This window comes from Siphateles boraxobius, unplaced genomic scaffold (assembly GCF_051911475.1).
Source record: "Siphateles boraxobius isolate OS27281-9 unplaced genomic scaffold, OSU_SipBor_1 41, whole genome shotgun sequence".
NCBI classification, from domain to species: domain Eukaryota; kingdom Metazoa; phylum Chordata; class Actinopteri; order Cypriniformes; family Leuciscidae; genus Siphateles; species Siphateles boraxobius.
In genome coordinates, this window is record NW_027509042.1 from 10,238,923 (window position 1) to 10,258,402 (window position 19,480).

The following is a 19,480-nucleotide window of genomic DNA, read 5'->3' on the forward strand; positions in this document are numbered from 1 at the left end:
TGGCTACTGCAGTTGAATTTTCCTATTGGATGTTTGGGGTGGTTCGTGAGTAAGGGGTTGTTGGTGACGTAGGCGCGTGATTTTTTTTCCCAAACCACTTCAGCGGAAATCCCGCCCTGCAGCCGATTCTAAAGTTTTCATTGGTCATGTCAATCATTGTACTGATTGCCTACACCAAACACTGATCCCTAAACCTACCCGTCACTGTAACCTAAACCAATGAAATCGGCTGCAGGGCGGGATTTCCGCTGAAGTGGTTTGGGAAAAAAAATCACGCGTGTTTACACCAGAATCTGTGACCGTCATAGTCTGTGACCGTAGTGGGCGCGGTTGTCACTGTGCTGCGTGATCTACGCAAACAGCGTAACTTCTGACTATAAGCCAAAGGTAAGGTATTTACGAAATGTTTGTTTAGAAATGATGGTTATTTACACAATAAATGATTATTTGCTTGCCCAGATTGAGCTCTATGTGTTTTTCTTTTTTTCAGAGTAGCCGACTACGTGTGTTTCCGTGTTCATTAATGTTTATGTTCTCACGCGAGAAGAGAACGTGCACGTTTAGGAAAAGTTTTTTTCTCAGTGTGTTTTGCTATTCAGAATAATATGTTATATTGGATATTATTTATTAGGATATATATTTAATTTGTGGAACCAGTAGTCAATGAAAGACATGTATGGCACAAAAAGATTATTTTTGTGTAAATTATTATATTAATGCACAGAATAATAATACAAAAAATCACTCAAAATTGCTGTAACAAGTTGTAAAGGTCACCGAACAGACGTACAGTAGGGTCACCAAATATGATAAGGCTATTTTAATGGTCACCGAATTCTGTTACCCTCCTCTATTTCACTCATAATGAATGTGACACACTCCAAATTCACTCTGATGATCTGTGAACTCTTCAGCTTCTTACAGTAGAAATCATTTTGGGCTGACATGAACAGAAGCAGACATACAGTAGGGTCACCAAATATGATAAGGCTATTTTAATTGTCACCGCATTCTGTTACCCTCCTGTATTTCACTCATAATGAATGTGACACACTCCAAATTCACTCTGATGATGTGTGAACTCTTCAGCTTCTTACAGTAGAAATCATTTTGGGCTGACATGATCAGAAGCAGACATACAGTAGGGTCACCAAATATGATAAGCCCATTTAATTGTCACCGCATTCTGTTACCCTCCTCTATTTCACTCATAATGAATGTGACACTCCAAATTCACTCTGATGATGTGTGAACTCTTCAGCTTCTTACAGTAGAAATCATTTTGGGCTGACATGAACAGAAGCAGACATACAGTAGGGTCACCAAAAATGATAAGGCTATTTTAATGGTCACCGCATTCTGTTACCCTCCTCTATTAGCAGGAAAAAGCAACATTGTCTTTATATTTCTCTTCATTGATTTCTTTAGAGTTCTTGCCAAGCTGGTCGAGGATAAACCCAATACCTGGGACCAATATTTGGATGCTGCCATGTTTGGGCTACGGACAAAAAAACAACTAACAACACAGTTCTCCCCATTTCACTTGATGTTTGGGAGAGAAGCACGCTACCCCTCCGAGGTCCCAAAACAATATCAGGTGATTTTGTGTAAATATTCTGGATTACACGATTGTATTATGTAATTATGCAGTATAGATCAATTATTTATTAATAACATTTTTACACAGCTGGATGTTTCCTTCGAACATGAATACAACGACAAGTGGTGGCCATAGACATTGAACGGCATCAAAAAATTATGGACATTGTTCAAGAAAATGTCGAAAAAACACACGCTAGAACAAGGAGAAGGCTATCCCAAAAGGACCACAGCCAAAGCCTTTCAGTGGGAGCCATGGTGTGGAGAAAGAATGTCCGGAGTGAACAGCGGAAAGGAGGAAAACTTGACGCAGAATATTTTGGTCCCTTTATGGTGACTAAAATAGAAGGGAAAAGCATTGATCTTGTGGATTCAGAGGGTCGAACCACTCACAAGGTCAACATTGACCACCTCAAGCACCATCAGGAGGAGACCCCAAGGATACCTCAAAATTTGAGGAAGCATCAACAACTTTCCCCCTCTCCTCCAGCTGCTGACTCTTCTCCTCCTCCTCCTCCCGTTCTCTCCTCTCCTCCTCCAGCTGTTGTCCCTTCTCCTCCTCCAGCTGCTCACTCCTCTCCTCCTCCAGCTGCTCACTCCTCTCCTCCTCCCATTCTCTCCTCTCCTCCTCCAGCTGCTCACTCCTCTCCTCCTCCAGCTGCTCACTACTCTCCTCCTATAGCTGCTCACTCCTCTCCTCCTCCAGCTGCTCACTCCTCTCCTCCTCCCGTTCTCTCCTCTCCTCCTCCAGCTGCTCACTCCTCTCCTCCTCCAGCTGCTCACTCCTCTCCTCCTCCAGCTGCTCACTCCTCTCCTCCTCCAGCTGCTCACTCCTCTCCTCCTACAGCTGCTCACTCCTCTCCTCCTCCAGCTGCTCACTCCTCTCCTCCTCCAGCTGCTCACTCCTCTCCTCCTCCTCCCGTTCTCTCCTCTCCTCCTCCAGCTGTTGTCCCTTCTCCTCCTCCAGCTGCTCACTCCTCTCCTCCTCCTCCCGTTCTCTCCTCTCCTCCAGCTGTTGTCCCTTCTCCTCCAGCTGCTCACTCCTCTCCTCCTCCAGCTGCTCACTCCTCTCCTCCTCCCGTTCTCTCCTCTCCTCCTCCAGCTGTTGTCCCTTCTCCTCCTCCAGCTGCTCACTCCTCTCCTCCTCCAGCTGCTCACTCCTCTCCTCCTCCAGCTGCTCACTCCTCTCCTTCATCTGCTGACTCCTCTCCTCTTCCAGCTGTTCTCTCCTCTCCTCCTCCAGCTGTTGTCCCTTCTCCTCCTCCAGCTGCTCACTCCTCTCCTCCTCCAGCTGCTCACTCCTCTCCTCCTCCCATTCTCTCCTCTCCTCCTCCAGCTGCTCACTCCTCTCCTCCTCCAGCTGCTCACTACTCTCCTCCTATAGCTGCTCACTCCTCTCCTCCTCCAGCTGCTCACTCCTCTCCTCCTCCCGTTCTCTCCTCTCCTCCTACAGCTGCTCACTCCTCTCCTCCTCCAGCTGCTCACTCCTCTCCTCCTCCAGCTGCTCACTCCTCTCCTCCTCCAGCTGCTCACTCCTCTCCTCCTACAGCTGCTCACTCCTCTCCTCCTCCAGCTGCTCACTCCTCTCCTCCTCCAGCTGCTCACTCCTCTCCTCCTCCTCCCGTTCTCTCCTCTCCTCCTCCAGCTGTTGTCCCTTCTCCTCCTCCAGCTGCTCACTCCTCTCCTCCTCCTCCCGTTCTCTCCTCTCCTCCAGCTGTTGTCCCTTCTCCTCCAGCTGCTCACTCCTCTCCTCCTCCAGCTGCTCACTCCTCTCCTCCTCCCGTTCTCTCCTCTCCTCCTCCAGCTGTTGTCCCTTCTCCTCCTCCAGCTGCTCACTCCTCTCCTCCTCCAGCTGCTCACTCCTCTCCTCCTCCAGCTGCTCACTCCTCTCCTTCATCTGCTGACTCCTCTCCTCTTCCAGCTGTTCTCTCCTCTCCTCCTCCAGCTGTTGTCCCTTCTCCTCCTCCAGCTGCTCACTCCTCTCCTCCTCCAGCTGCTCACTCCTCTCCTTCATCTGCTGACTCCTCTCCTCTTCCAGCTGTTCTCTCCTCTCCTCCTCCAGCTGTTGTCCCTTCTCCTCCTCCAGCTGCTCACTCCTCTCCTCCTCCAGCTGCTCACTCCTCTCCTTCATCTGCTGACTCCTCTCCTCTTCCAGCTGTTCTCTCTTCTCCTCCTCCACCTGTTCTATCCTCTCCTCCTCCACCTGTTCTATCCTCTCCTCCACCACCTGTTCTATCCTCTCCTCCTCCACCTGTTCTATCCTCTCCTCCACCCCCTGTTCTATCCTCTCCTCCTCCACCTGTTCTATCCTCTCCTCCACCACCTGTTCTATCCTCTCCTCCTCCACCTATTCTATCTTTTCCTCCTCCAGCTGTTCTCTCCCCTACTTCAGCTGCAGTCTTGCCTCCTCTACCAGCTGAACAATCATGTTCTGATGTTCTGAATCATGAAAAATGTGCGTAAATTTGATAAACAAACTACATTTCCTACATTCCTGTTTCTCTTTAGACTTTTAATAATCTATAGTTTTAGTTAACATTGTACTTGATTCAATTTAATATTTGATACATTTTTGTTTACATTCAGAGATATATTTCATATACTAAAAATAACTAATGCTGTTGTGCATTCACAATAGTTATTTCAATTACTATTTTTACCTCATACATAGGCATAAGGGATGCCTGGGGAGGCAAAAAAGCACATGTTCTGCTGTCGCGAATGGGGCCCTACAAAATGTTTTACTGGGACATTTTGAGGACAGCCCCAAATGGAGAGCTTGAAAGCGAGGTGAGCTTAGTTGAATGACTGACTTGTCTACTTGGATTGTATATAATTTATCCAAGGTAATGCTACATACTCTTACTCATTTATCTGTCTCACAGGTAATAAATGCATATATAGCCCAGGCAGTCAAAAAAAACAACCAAATAAGAGACGAAAAGGCTCTTCAAATTGACTCCTTTGAAATGACCAGAATATGGGAGAGAAAAAACTCACGACTTAAAGTATGCACAGGAAAATCTGTTTTGTAGGGCCTTTTTAAGTGGATTGTAATTTAATAGAATTTATTAACTGATTTTGTAAATAATTATTATCTGTTTTAGTGTGATCCAATAAAATACAAAGTGATTTTGGGAGCCGTCCATGAGCCGGGTCACTGGATGTTGGCTGTAAGGACCTTGCTCTGCATTGCTGACATTTGTTGAGAGCCACAATATTACCAATAGCTGTACAACATGACTATATTGATACTATACAATAATATATTGTAATATAATAATCTACTAATCTACAGGCAATCTTTCCGGCTGAAAAAAGGAGCCTTGTGCTGGATCCCCTGGGGAATGATGCACGCAAAATAAAACAGTGTTTGGAGTCCACAAGGTAATTGTTGTGTCCATATATGCAAGTTGTTCCCTTTTAATTACAAAACTAAAATATGTAAATATGTTAGCATAATTTTACCTTTGTCTTGCCTTTTCAGGGCCTTTGTCAGAAAACGAGGCTGCAACGTTTCAAAGTGGACAGCCAGCACAGCTCCACACAGTTCACAATTGGATGGAACGTCATGTGGGGTATTTGTTCTGAAAGTAAGTTTTTTTTATCATGCTGTGTCCACTTTATTATACTGGTGTCTACATCATTATAACAGTAAAGTATTTTAAAACAATAGTATGCTGGTTTATATAGTACTTATGTATTTATTTACTATGCACTAACAAATCAGTTATAAGCATGTGTCATATTAGTATGCAGAGAAAATTCTGGCAGGGGAGCCTCTGACGTTTGCAAACAAAGCGTCAGCAGTGAACAACTTCAGAAAAAGATCGCCATGACCCTGCTGGATGAAAGTGGTACGTTTGTTTAATTATGTACTTTTGATTAATAATTAATCTTCTATGTGAGGGGCTGCACAATAGGGGTGCACAAAATATCACTTGTAAGTCTTTAATTCAAGAACTCTCAATACAAAAAAATGTGAAAATTCAAGACAAAGAACAGAACAAGTAGTATAAATACACAGGAGATTATAACTGAGACAACAGGTGAATGGGATAACTAATCAGACACAATGGGAAAACTGGGTCAAAAGACAGGCACTAAACTAAAACAAAATAAAACATAACCCTAACACCAGTCAAATTTAGAGCTCAACACATCAATGACAGCTTTTACTGTAACTTGTGCTGGCAAATGACCATGGTATAAGGAGGAAAATCCAAGGTTAGCTGTTCATTAAACTCCTCTGAGCCTCTTTGCCTCTGTAGTCCAATAGTTTAATGAGCTAGTGGATTATCCCTTACATACAATATGTTATTTAAACGATTAACACATTTATTGACAAGCTAAATTTCTTTTCAATGGTGACCAGATGACCTTACTGATTTGTGCCGCCATTGTGGGGAGAATAATGTGGAGGAGAAGGGCAAGACAACACCTTGGGTAAGAAGCTATTTTTTTTAATAAAGAAATCCACCATAGGCCTCTGATCATTGTGGGCATGGCCTGTCTTTTCTAGAGTAGGAAATATGTGCATCACGGGTATATGTAACTCATATTCACCCTGAAAATGCTAATTATTATCTTTGTTGATACAGATCCAGTGTGATGTCTGTGCCCGTTGGTTCCACATGAAATGTGTTGGGGAGCCCGACCCCAAGAAATCCTACTGCTGTGCAGCATGCATTTAAAATATGCTTTTTTTTTTTTTTTTTGCTTAGTTCGTCAAATTTGTAAATAGTTAATGTTTGAAATCAATGTTTCTAATGTTTTAAAATATTTTAATTATTAAAACATTTCATTATAAAATATTGCAATGGTTTTATTTAAAACACTTCCTATCCAAAAGAAAAAATATGTTGCAAAAAAATAACATCACATTCATTATAAGTGAAATAGAGGAGGGTAACAGAATTCGGTGACCATTAAAATAGCCTTATCATATTTGGTGACCCTACTGTATGTCTGCTTCTGTTCATGTCAGCCCAAAATGATTTCTACTGTAAGAAGCTGAAGAGTTCACACATCATCAGAGTGAATTTGGAGTGTCACATTCATTATGAGTGAAATAGAGGAGAGTAACAGAATGCGGTGACAATTAAAATAGCCTTATCATATTTGGTGACCCTACTGTATGTCTGCTTCTGTTCATGTCAGCCCAAAATGATTTCTACTGTAAGAAGCTGAAGAGTTCACACATCATCAGAGTGAATTTGGAGGGTGTCACATTAATTATGAGTGAAATAGAGGAGGGTAACAGAATGCGGTGACCATTAAAATAGCCTTATCATATTTGGTGACCCTACTGTATGTCTGCTTCTGTTCATGTCAGCCCAAAATGATTTCTACTGTAAGAAGCTGAAGAGTTCACACATCATCAGAGTGAATTTGGAGTGTGTCACATTCATTATGAGTGAAATAGAGGAGAGTAACAGAATGCGGTGACAATTAAAATAGCCTTATCATATTTGGTGACCCTACTGTATGTCTGCTTCTGTTCATGTCAGCCCAAAATGATTTCTACTGTAAGAAGCTGAAGAGTTCACACATCATCAGAGTGAATTTGGAGGGTGTCACATTAATTATGAGTGAAATAGAGGAGGGTAACAGAATGCGGTGACCATTAAAATAGCCTTATCATATTTGGTGACCCTACTGTATGTCTGCTTCTGTTCATGTCAGCCCAAAATGATTTCTACTGTAAGAAGCTGAAGAGTTCACACATCATCAGAGTGAATTTGGAGTGTGTCACATTCATTATGAGTGAAATAGAGGAGGGTAACAGAATGCAGTGACAATTAAAATAGCCTTATCATATTTGGTGACCCTACTGTATGTCTGCTTCTGTTCATGTCAGCCCAAAATGATTTCTACTGTAAGTAGCTGAAGAGTTCACACATCATCAGAGTGAATTTGGAGTGTGTCACATTCATTATGAGTGAAATAGAGGAGGGTAACAGAATTCGGTGACCATTAAAATAGCCTTATCATATTTGGTGACCCTACTGTATGTCTGTTCGGTGACCTTTACAACTTGTTACAGCAATTTTGAGTGATTTTTTGTATTATTATTCTGTGCATTAATATAATAATTTACACAAAAATAATCTTTTTGTGCCATACATGTCTTTCATTGACTGCTGGTTCCACAAATTAAATATATATCCTAATAAATAATATCCAATATAACATATTATTCTGAATAGCAAAACACACTGAGAAAAAAACTTTTCCTAAACGTGCACGTTCTCTTCTCGCGTGAGAACATAAACATTAATGAACACGGAAACACACGTAGTCGGCTACTCTGAAAAAAAGAAAAACACATTGAGCTCAATCTGGGCAAGCAAATAATCATTTATTGTGTAAATAACCATCATTTCTAAACAAACGTTTCGTAAATACCTTACCTTTGGCTTATAGTCAGAAGTAACGCTGTTTGCGTAGATCACGCAGTACAGTGACAACCGCGCCCACTACGGTCACAGACTATGACGGTCACAGATTCTGGTGTAACACCCGCACTCCCGCAGTCAGGTGAATGGCGTCCTTCGAAAGTCCAGTCAGCTGCACTTTCACTTCGAGATGTATAGCCAAGAAAGCTGTCATATAAATTCAAATTATTATAAGCAGACACTACAAAACCTTCCCAACACGGATTATGAGGAGAACGAATTTCAAAATGGTGCTTCGGGGCAACGGTTCGCAGGTTAAAAGAAGCTGCGCAGTTGCTATAATCACGCGTCTCGATGTAAACAAGAGAGTCAAATTTGACAACTGGAAGTGCTGAGTAAGCCAGAGAGTGTCATGCTACCACAAGCCGGAGGTACGCTTATACTGACGAAAATAATTGTTTCCAAAATGTCTTTATCCGTAGTTTAAAGCAGCGAGTGTTATCGAGATTATTTTGCATCTGTTCGTGTAAGTTAGTTACCAAGCTTTTTACAAAGGTAGTGTTTTTGCAGCCAGTCTGCTGCTTATCTCTTCTGAGTGACGTCTGTTTTAATGCGGGGTTTTCTATGTGTCGAATACCTGTCAAACACCAGCTATACAGTTTACCATAATGTTCTTTTGAAAACAGATTTAAATAGTGTATTTTAAACCGACCAACAAGAGTGTTTTCTGCTAAAATGATGGAACCCCAGGACAATATTGAAGAGGATGACACCGCATCATCATCATCATTACCGCCACCCCGGTCTCTGCCCCGTCAGCGCGTCTCTCTGCAGAAGAGCAGCGTGTGTTCTCGCTCTTACTTCATGGTGGTGATGGTTTTCTTCCACGTTTACATCATCAATGTCATTGCACTTCTGCTGTATGTTCATTATAATAACGGATCTAACACAAGTACGGCAAACCTGGATTTTACAAACAGAGATAAAAGTCATAAAGTTACCGGACCGTCAGATGCGCAGACCCCTTCAGACTCGGGCTTCCCTCGAAATATGTATCTTCCTCGCATTGAAGGAATACGGGTAAGGAGTATGGATAAGATGATTTGGAGATCTGTGAGTATTTATATTCGTTTATCTTCCAAAAACTAGTCTTTTTTTTATTAGGTGGGACATGTTCAAAAAGTGTCAGTGGTGCCAGGGAAAGTCCATGAAATGAAGACACTCAGTCTAAAGCCCCTTCTGTTTGGTAAGGACAAGATGCTACAAAGGAATAGTTCACCCCCCGAAAAAGTCTGTTATCATGTCATTCATAACCTGTATGATTTTCTTTTCATCAAACACACAAAAGAAGATATTTCACAGTGTCCATAGTGCACTTTTTCGTACAACAACACTAGACAAGGGCTGTTGAGAGGACAAAAAAGTACCATAAAAGTAGTCAAGTGCTGTGTGCTATTGGCTAGCAGTTATCCTAATATGGCTAGCATCCACTTACCTACTTTCAGCAAATTGGTCACAACAATTGAATGAACATTAGCCTGTCACGTAATTAATATTCATGGCCCGTTCACACCATGAACAATAACAGTAACTATATTAGTGTCCACACAAATGGATAATAATGTTGTGTTTATTATAAGAGTGCACTGCAGTTGTCATTTGCCGCTTTAAATGCTCATGCTCTTTAAAGTTGGATGGATTCTGATTGGCTGTCAGTGTTTTTATCTTTCATTAGCTGTAAAAAAAATAAATAATTTCAGTCATTTCTAAAATATAGAATTAAAACAATTATTAAAACTTTAGTACTCATTCTAATTTTATGAGAATTGCAAGGTGCACTCCACAGTTATAACAGATGACATAATCACAGTGTATGCTTATAATAAACTACATTTTTATTGCTTGTTGCTGTGTGGACACTAATATTGTCAGGGTTCTGCCCTGGCAGCCTTGTCTGTGTTGTCTTTGTTTCATGTTTCTATGTTTGTCTTGAGTTTGAGCTCATGGCTCTGTCTTGGTCTGTGTTTGCCACGTGCTCATTGTTTCCTGTTACAACACAACGCCCCTTTGTTTAGTCCAAGTCTTGCCCTCATTTCACTTATTGTGCTCCCCTGATCCTCATGTGCTCTGGTCCCTTTATATTGTGCCTCTTTCCCTCGTGTCTTTGCTAGTTTGTTTTGTGTATGTACTTTGTGGTGTTTTTTCCGGTTTGTAATCCTTGAAATTATCCTAGCGCTTATGCTGTTTTTGTTTTTTAAATCCTATTCCCAGAATCAGATTATCCTTGTTGCTATTTTGCTTATCTTTAGCTCTTGTGCTTTATAATCTAGTTTGAGTTCTCTTTATTGTTGCTATATCTTGTCTTGAGTCTCGTCTTGTATGTTCTTTTGTGTGTTCCTGCCCTGTATCCTGAGTTCCCTGGCCACTGACTTTTAACTGCCTGACAGCCTGACTGGTGCAGCAATCTAACCCCTGTGTCAAGCCTCTGGTTCTGTGAGCCTCTACCTGGTGGCAAGACTGGTGCTACATCTGACATCAAGCTAGGTGTTCCTGCCTGGTCTTTCCTTCAGAGCTGCCTCTATTGCACTCACGTCATTGCCATCTTACTGACGGTCTCGGTGTCCATCGAGCCTGTCATCGTGTCGTCTGCCCTGCCCTACTGTTTGAACTGTGGTTCACTCTTCACTCTCCCTGCTGTCTCAAGTCTTGTTAATAAAAACCCTTGTCTGCTCTTTTGTGTCTGGGTCCTACCTCTTGCAGAACTTTGACAAATATAGTTCTCATTATAGTTCTTGTTCGCCATGTGAAAGATCCTTAATAATAAAGCTTACACGTTTCCCTCAATGTTTTCAGATTCTTCCTCTGTCCCTGCATAAAACTTTAATGTGAAAATCTAACAAAAAATCATTATTTTTATTCATAATTCCCAATATTGTAAAAATGAATGGGGGGAACATGCATGAATGAAAGTTATCTGCTAGAATTTCGATTTTTTGGTTTTCTTATTAAATTAATTGCTTAGTCCTATTCGCAGGCATTGTTTGCTATTAGGGTTTTTGTTTTTGCTGATTCACTTATCAGTGTGAAGCATCATTGTGGCTCTGTTTGTGTGTGTGGCTGCAGAGATCCCTGGCTTTCTGTCAGAGGAGGAGTGTGGTGTAGTTGTGCGTTTGGCTCAGCTGAAGGGTTTGATGGAGAGTCAGGTTATGGTCCCTGAAGGTCAAGAGGAACTTAATCAGCAGCTCAACCTCAGTCCTGAGGAAATCTTCAATTTCCTTGACCTCAACCAAGATGGCCAACTACAACCTCATGAGGTCTGTTGAGCCTTGGTTTTGCAGTTTGATAATGCTGAGAAAATGTAATGTGTAAATCTTTCTTCATGTTTGTTCATTTACATGTAATCTGTAACTTGAATTTCTGGTGTAGATATTGACACACTCTCGAGTGAGAGATGGAATCTGGTTAACTTCTGAAAACCTTAAGGAAATCTATGATGGCCTAAAGGTTGATCAGGATGGAAATGGTAAGGACCTAAGAGGGAGATCTTAAACGGACACCCAATAGACATAGATCATAATTTGTGTATCCATATGTATGTTTTAAGTTTGTCTCTTTTGACACAGGTCTCTTGAGTTTAGAGGAGTTTGGGCGTCTGAGAAGTGATGCCTTTCAGCGTTTTCTACTACAGCGTGGGGTAGAAAGGAGCCAGCTGGTGAGGAACAGCAGACACACCTGGCTCTACCAGGGTCAAGGAGCACATCAGGTTCTTCAAGACCTCCGCAAAAGGTTTTATCTGCTCTTTTATTGTCCACCCATCAAGTGTGCTGACATACAGCTTTTAAAAAACTTTGCTTTCTTCATGTGTTTCCTTCTGTCACACCTTCTCGGTTTGTAATAATGCGATATCTATATCTCATCCTGTCTTTAAAGAGTCACTCATTTAACACGACTGCCATCCTCTCTGGTGGAGTTAAGTGAACCTTTACAAGTGGTGCGCTATGAGCAGGGCGGCCATTACCACGCTCATCATGACAGTGGGCCAGTGTACCCTGAAACAGCCTGCACACACACTCGCCTTGCTGCCAATACCACCTCCCCATTCCAGACTTCCTGCAGGTAAGCCAAAGAGATTAACCCCCGGTTTCATAGACAAGGCTTAAGCTGCATGTTTGAGCTGTTTTAACTGAAAGCAACTTGCAGTTAAAACAGCTCAAACATGCAGTTTAAGTTTGTTTTGTCTCAAGATGCACACTAGTAATGTTTTCTAAAGCACGTTTATAATAGCTACTTAAATGTCCTAATTGAACTAAAGACTAATCCTGGCTTAAAGGAACACTCCACCGTTTGTTGAAATAGGGCTTATTCACCGTCTTTCCTACATTTAGATGGGTGGGTAAACGCATTTTTGTCTCATTGCATGCATTGTTTTAGTTTGGCAGCGCCACTGCTAGCTTAGCATAATGAATGTAATCTTTTGTTGCCAGCTAGCATGTCGTGAGTAAAAGTGATTAAAAAAAACAACTAAAAAAAAACCTAATTACCTCTTGTGGCCTGCGTATTCACAACGAGTACAAATAGCAATGCAGATTAAGACTAGGCGATTTCCTAAGCAGATATTGACTTGACTATATTGGGGGTAAGCACAGACGAAGCACTGCTATATCACGCAACACATGAAATCCCCTAACTTCCGTCAACATACCGGCGTGAATAGTAGCTGGTTATTTTTCATCAGTAGACATTGTGAATGGCGATGAACATGGCAGATTTTGTGAGAGACGCAGAGGGTGACTTCTCAGACAGACAAGATCCAGAATCATACCTCTATGAACCAGAGTTTTCAGAAGAGTAGCTGCATGCTTTGGACACAGAATGACAGGAGGAGGTTGCGATCACTCAACAGACTGAGGACGTGAGGATGAGAGCAAATACGAACTGGTGGTGTGAGTGTATGTCCTTTGCTTGTTCTCACAACCTTTTGCTATGCAGGCAATTACCATGTTTGCTGTAACTGTAGCTGTAACTTCTCAAACTCAACACAATCCAAAAGTGAAGATACTCGGTGCAGGTCACGCCGGTATGTTGACGGATTTCAGGTCTTGCGTGATATCTCTGCGTAGCAGTGCTTCACCCCAATATAGTCCCAAGTCAATATCTGCTTAGGAAATCGCCTAGTCCTAATCTGCATTGCTATTTGTAATTGTTGTGAATACTTAGGACACAAGAAGTAATTCGTTTTTTTAAAATTGATTTTTTTATCACTTTTACTCACGACATGCTATCTGGCAACAAAGGATTCTATTCATTATGCTAAGCTAAGCTAGCGGCGGCGCTGCCAAACTAAAACAATGCATGCACTGAGACAAAAATGCATTTGCCCACCTATCTAAATGTAGGAAAGATGGTGAATAAGCCCTATTTCAAAAAACGGTGGAGTGTTCCTTTAAGCTTAGCCCTGTCTGTGAAACCGGGCCTAAGATTAATATTTTACAATGTGTAATCATATAATGTCATAAATAATAATTAAGCATTATCACACAAGCAAAAATGTATTTAGAACAAGAGCATGATTAGGAACGTGATATTAACTTCATTAAAGAGCCCATGTTATGCTTTTGTAATACTGAAAAAAATGGAAGTTAGCGCAACTCTCTGAGAGAACAAAGCAAATTAACATTTGAATTTCTCTCTTGTGCACCATTCAAGACGCAAGTCTCACCTAAGTAATCCTAATCTACATCTTTTCGCTTGACCCCCCATTCTGCCCCCATTCCTTCTCCCACATGCTTGAGATCATCTGTAGTTCACCAAAGAATATATATAGTTTAATGTGAATAATTATCATACAGTATCACACATCTTTGATATCATTTGAAATGTCTCAGTGCGACTGGTACAAAGGTCTTATTTTTAAAGAAGTAAACCAGAAGGTAATAAGGTATTTAAGAGTTTAGAAATAATTCTCATACATAGGAGGTGTGTCTTCCAGGCAAATGGTCTCCTGCTCTCAGAAGGTGTTTACTCAATGCATTTTCCCACTGTTAGCAAATGTAAATCAACTTGTGATTAAGGTAAATTTGCACTGTAAACTCATGTTTACATTTGAAATGAGGTATGTCTATATAATGAAACGCAACTAGAGCTCAGGGTCTTCCTGTACCTCAGATCAGCCCGTGAATGCTGAGAGCCGCCAGTACTCTCAGCATCATGTATTTCCTAATGTCGGGTTCGTATCTCTTCTCTTCATTCCAGAGCATTTGATGTTTTGTATTGATTATCTTTTAACTGATTTTGAAATTACCGGACATAATAAATTGTAAACATTTGATTTTATTCTAACGGACTTTGGCATTATTTTCATTAAAGAATTAATAGGAATAGTCAAACATTCGCTTATATTTAATGATGCACAGATATCATATCACAGAACCTTTTTCATTTATGGAGTCAGATGAAATAATGAGAAAATACATATGAGAAAATGTATTGCATTTAATCAAAATTACTTTGCCGAGAGAAAAGACAGTAACACGTAAAGACCTTCCATGCTAGTCGGATGCCGGACTTTGGGCTGATCGAGCGCAAGTTTACCCTTTTTTGGATATTACCTTTCATGTAGTGTTTAATAAAGCTGTTTTTTGAATGTAAAAGGCCTGGAAAGTTATACAAATCAAAGTGCCGGAGAAAAGGAGTTATTTTCTCCTAAAAGAAAGAACCGATTCTGAACGGCCAGAAACGAGTCGTCAGTAACCTCAGTTTGCATGCCATCCTGTGGTCTTCATTGGCTGCCCACGAACAACGTCTACTTTAACCCACCTCAAACTCTGTAGTTGTAGCTGAAGCCTGGAAGAGTTTGTTAGACATCACTAGAATATGCTGTTTTCTGTATTGCGAAAGAAAATCCAAAGCGTTTCCAAAGGATGAGGACTCGGGCTCGAATTGATACGGTACAACTAACGCTGTCGGTACTGTGCGTATAACTTAGTATTCAACAGGGACGTGCAGTCAGGGTAGGCAGTGCCTCACCAAAGGAAATGTTGACATTACATTTATTAATTCCAAGAGCTTTATTAATTCACCACATTATTAATTGCATTTATTTTATTCCAAATATTAATTTTTGTAACACAATTTTTCAGGAATACACATATAATATACTCCTTTTGCCATTGTTTGCTCCTAAAAATCATTGTTTCATGCAGAAAATTCAAGGCCATGGCCATTGAGGCAGAGGTTAGCAGTGCCTCTTTGGTCCATAGAACGTAGTTTACGTAGATTTGTGCATGCGCAGTCAGTTCTCGTGCTGTCTTGAATTATCAACATTGAGGCAGAGACCGAGCGTGCTTCATGTCACGTGATCCACTCGCTCTCACTCAATCAGTGCTTCAAGCTACTTAGCAACTAGCATCGCCTAGCTTTGGAAGCGTCCTATGAAGAAAAAGAGCTGTGGTCGCTAACGGGAAAGTCCATGCGTCTATCCCTCTGGACAAAGATGTCAATTACTTTGTTGTAAAAGTCCTCTTTGTTGGGTGTATTTCTCAATTTCACGAGTCTCTCCTTTTCAATGGAAATAAGAGCCAGGAGGAAAGTCTGTTCTGCTCCATTCACGTCAGAGGCGCCCGCGCCATTGGATGTGCAGTTGCCGCAGCACAGCCTATGAGCGAGCCATACGCTCACTGTGCTACTGCTAACGTTAGCTGTGCAGCTGCAAATGCGTTTTATAGGCTTCAGTAAATCTAGGAAAAGGAGTTTCGTCTACAAATAAAAGTAAGCACCCCCTTTAAAACGTAAATTATTCATTTATTTATTATTTTTAAAACCCTTATATTGGCTTGTGTTTGTTATCTGATGGTGGGCTAACAGTTATAGGCCTGCTGTGCGCTGACACCAAAATGTTCTCTCTTCCATACCCTGGTGCGCCGTCACCTCTGCCATATTTGTACTGTAGGTCTATCTGTGCGATTATGGTGCATTTCGTAAGGGTTAAAATGCTGTTTTGTAGTTCTCTTTTTTTAATCCTGGTGCGCCGTCGCCAGACCCTCATTGCGTGTCGGTGTGTGTGCCTTGCGCAGTTTGTAGGAGCGAATTTAAGCTGTTTTTGTACTGTAAAGCTGAACTGCTGACACAATGTTTTCTGACTGTAGCCTATTCAAATCCTGGTGCGCCGTCACCAGAGTGACCAGACATATAGTGTGTATGTGGCTGTCTGTGCGCGTTTGCGCATTTTGAAGGAATGACTAGGCTGCTTGTCGGTTCGCTGACAACGCGCCGCCTCCCTCTCTTACTGTGTCCCGCACAAAACATTTGTTTGTTGTATAAGTCATAAGATAGATGTGTCCATTCATTTGATTATTAGATTTGATTGTGCATTAGCATCACATATGACTGACTTTGCTGTATGCAGGCAGCGATGTGATGATGCCTGATATGAACTTCGGTTGCTACATTAACTGAATGAATATATGAACATATATGCCACATTGATAGGTCACAGCCTACCCATGACAAGATTTCAACGCACGTCACTGGTATACAAGTACCTTCAGAGCAAGAATTCAGATACTGTAATGAGTGTTTCGTTTCCAACCGCTGTAAGCAGAATAGCTTGGGCCATCTGACCAATCAGAGCAGAGTAGGCTCTCGGAAAGGAGCGGTTTAGAGAGACGGAATCTTTGATCGAACCGTTTCAGACACACTGTGAGAAAAGAAGTGATGCTACAATGTGTATTATGAGAAAATTAAAGTGTTTTTTGACCTTAAAAATAGGAACCTTTAAAAGAGCATAATAGGGGCACTTTCGTTAAATTAAGTTAATATCATGTAAATACGTTTCCGACCAAATTTGGCAAGTTTTTATCCCCCTAAAGTTCATAGTATTTGTGTGTTTATTTTTTTTTACAGGTACATCACAGTTCTGTTTTACCTTAGTAATGTTGAAGAAGGGGGGGAGACCACCTTTCCAGTGGCAGATAATAGGACTTATGAAGAAGCGGTGTGTCCTATTGAATAAAACGTCTTTGCATGTGTATTTGTGAGTTAAAAGCAAGAGTTTTACACTATTTAAGCACATGCGACAGCCAATAACTATGTGCATGTATTTGTGTTTCCCAGTCACTGATACAGAACGATGTGGATCTGTTGGACACCAGAAAGCATTGCGATAAAGGCAACCTGAGAGTGAAGCCCATTAAGGGGACGGCAGTTTTCTGGTATAACTATCTCTCCGATGGTAGAGGTAATGAAAATAACTAATCTGCTATTTTATAATGTATTTTTGTAATGTTTTGGAATAAAGTTGAATGAAATAATGGTGGTGTAATATTTTTGACCAATTATCAATAGGCCTAAACCTTCTTATTCTATCTGTTTAATCATTGTTTGATACCCAAACCCAAATTACCCAAATTGTATTATCAGCATAACAATTTAAGTATAAAAATTCTAACTGAACTATTAACATTATTCATTAATCAAATATTAACATTATTATAACATAATTTCAGAATGTCTCAAGATTTTTAGACCTCACTGTCCAGATAAATTGTCTGGAAAGTCTTGTTTATAATCTGTAATTGTTGTTTTGTGCTGCCCTCGGTAGGTTGGGTGGGTGAACAGGATGAGTATTCTCTTCATGGTGGCTGTGTGGTGACACGAGGGACTAAGTGGGTTGCCAATAATTGGATCAATGTCGATCCAGACTACCAGCGACAGGCGCGCTACCAACAATTTGTTTCTCAACAAGAGCAACAAGAGCAAGAAGAACTCATTTCAGAACTGAACTCTGACCAACACATTGAAACTCACCAAGACTTGTAAACACATAGACAAATCCAGGTACAACAATGAATATATATTAGGGGTTGCACGACTACTGATTTCTGCTAATCGATTTTTTTTAAACAATTCAGCGCAAATCCAAAAAGGAGTTCAAATGAGTGTCCGGCTTGAGGCTGCGCCGGACAGGGGGCTTAAAATCCGGACTGTCTGGCCAAAATCCGGACGTATGGCCACCCTAGACGCTCGCCATTCTGAATTCATTATGGTTGATGGCATGCACACTCGAGTAGTCGATTGTTTCCGACAGCGCCAACTAGTGGTTGAAGTAGTCGATCTCTTGACTAGTCTGTGCAAGCCCTAATATACACATTCATTTCTGTGTAATGTTCTTTTTATAGTCCCTCACTTTCTCTTTCACACACACGGCAGAAAATCACTGTACACACACGCCTTTGCATCACTCAAACACCCTGAAGCACTGACCTCATACCAACAAACACACAAAAATACACTCATCCTTTGTATATTTTAATCTGGTTCACTCTTCCACACAAATGCACACTATAGAAATGTAGCCCTACCAACATTTCCTCGCATTCAGAATTGAATGAGCTTTACCCAGCCTTCAGCGGTCCCAGTGTCTGAACTAGAACCTGTCTTGGGTTGGATTCAGGGATAAACAGCCTGATCTTTATGCAATTGTGAAAGACAATGCTACCTTTCCTAATGTAGATATTTGAAGGCATTATTATTCCTATTAAATGGGAATGCAGCCATATTTGACAACTTTGTTTACATACTGATTGACATTCTACTGTACCTTCCAAAGGCCGTACACCGCAGCTAAGTGTCAAATGCAGTGATAGTAAATAGAAGAGCATCCGAGATGTGTATCTCTTCCCTGGTGGGATGATAGTTATGAATAGCGACTTTGGCAACCTCCAGCAAATAAAGCACAGTCAGTGCTAAAGCAACTTCACAATTGTGGGAGGATATAGTGTGTATGTGACCAAAGAATGTGTAAAAAAAAATATATATATATATATATAGTTGCTTTCTACTTAAGTGACATTTTAACTGACATCAAAATCACTAAACACTTTGGTGTTATCTGCAGGTGAACACAGCATTAACTAGTTGTAGTTCTGTCAATGGAGTACAGGTTAGTTTAATATCATAACTAGTAATTTAAAATATTATTAGTTTCAACCTATGTAACATCTATTCAGCCTCCATCTCTGCAAGGACATTTCTTACACTTATTCCCGTTCAGATATTCCTGAAAGCATGTAAACTTGCACAATCTTCTATGATTTGTTTGGATTTTAATAATTTATTTTATTATGTTTTACTTTGTTAATTGCAATGCATCCAAAGACTGATTGAAGTTAACTTATTTTATTTATTTGTTGAATCACAGTTGAGTTGAATGTTGCTGTTAAAATGCACAGAATCACTTTGTTGAATAAATTATTAAAATGATCAATCAGAGACTGTTGTTCCCTTTCGAGAACTTTCACTTCGTATTACGTAGCTATACACAGTGGGAAAACTCCTTTTGTCGAGAATATTGAAGCCATTTTTTAAAACGCAGTGCAGCTGCACAGCGAGCACAGAGCAGAGCATCTAGCTCATTTATTGGCTGTGCTGCAAACTGCACGAACCTCTGGCGAGGTGGCTGAAACGCGCTAACCAATCGAGTCGCT

General features: G+C 40.9%; 2 protein-coding genes across 3 annotated transcripts; both read left to right on the plus strand.

The window, feature by feature from the left end:
• The first annotated feature begins 1,854 nt into the window (after positions 1 to 1,854).
• LOC143707145 (uncharacterized) lies at positions 1,855 to 5,456 on the plus strand. The gene is made up of 8 exons (XM_077199900.1): positions 1,855 to 1,978; positions 3,101 to 4,054; positions 4,271 to 4,389; positions 4,485 to 4,607; positions 4,707 to 4,772; positions 4,898 to 4,986; positions 5,087 to 5,192; positions 5,352 to 5,456. Exons 1-8 carry the CDS (start codon positions 1,855 to 1,857, stop codon positions 5,436 to 5,438), a joined length of 1,668 nt encoding a protein of 555 aa, XP_077056015.1. The 3' UTR covers positions 5,439 to 5,456.
• A 2,667-nt stretch (positions 5,457 to 8,123) lies between these two features.
• p4htmb (prolyl 4-hydroxylase, transmembrane b) lies at positions 8,124 to 19,256 on the plus strand. 2 transcript variants are annotated; one of them, XM_077198247.1, is made up of 10 exons: positions 8,134 to 8,428; positions 8,684 to 9,077; positions 9,162 to 9,243; positions 11,121 to 11,311; positions 11,424 to 11,520; positions 11,621 to 11,783; positions 11,928 to 12,113; positions 16,899 to 16,989; positions 17,109 to 17,232; positions 17,596 to 19,256. In XM_077198247.1, the coding sequence occupies exons 2-10, from the start codon at positions 8,733 to 8,735 to the stop codon at positions 17,811 to 17,813; spliced, it is 1,497 nt and encodes a 498-aa protein (XP_077054362.1). In that variant the 5' UTR covers positions 8,134 to 8,428; positions 8,684 to 8,732; the 3' UTR covers positions 17,814 to 19,256. The 2 variants fall into 2 exon arrangements, with proteins under 2 accessions (XP_077054361.1, XP_077054362.1); XM_077198246.1 differs by having other exon boundaries at positions 8,124 to 9,077.
• Positions 19,257 to 19,480: the final 224 nt, after the last annotated feature.

Excerpts from the sequence above, each read along its gene's own strand:
- LOC143707145 (XM_077199900.1), top strand. The coding sequence starts at position 1,855 with ATGGTGTGGAGAAAGAATGTCCGGAGTGAACAGCGGAAAGGAGGAAAA. Across the intron at positions 4,055-4,270 it reads TGTTCTGAATCATGAAAAAT|GCATAAGGGATGCCTGGGGA; the intron begins GTGCGTAAATTT and ends CCTCATACATAG. Across the intron at positions 4,987-5,086 it reads CAGTGTTTGGAGTCCACAAG|GGCCTTTGTCAGAAAACGAG; the intron begins GTAATTGTTGTG and ends TTGCCTTTTCAG.
- p4htmb (XM_077198246.1), top strand. The coding sequence starts at position 8,733 with ATGATGGAACCCCAGGACAATATTGAAGAGGATGACACCGCATCATCA. Across the intron at positions 9,078-9,161 it reads CTCGCATTGAAGGAATACGG|GTGGGACATGTTCAAAAAGT; the intron begins GTAAGGAGTATG and ends TTTTTTTATTAG. Across the intron at positions 17,233-17,595 it reads CTATCTCTCCGATGGTAGAG|GTTGGGTGGGTGAACAGGAT; the intron begins GTAATGAAAATA and ends TGCCCTCGGTAG.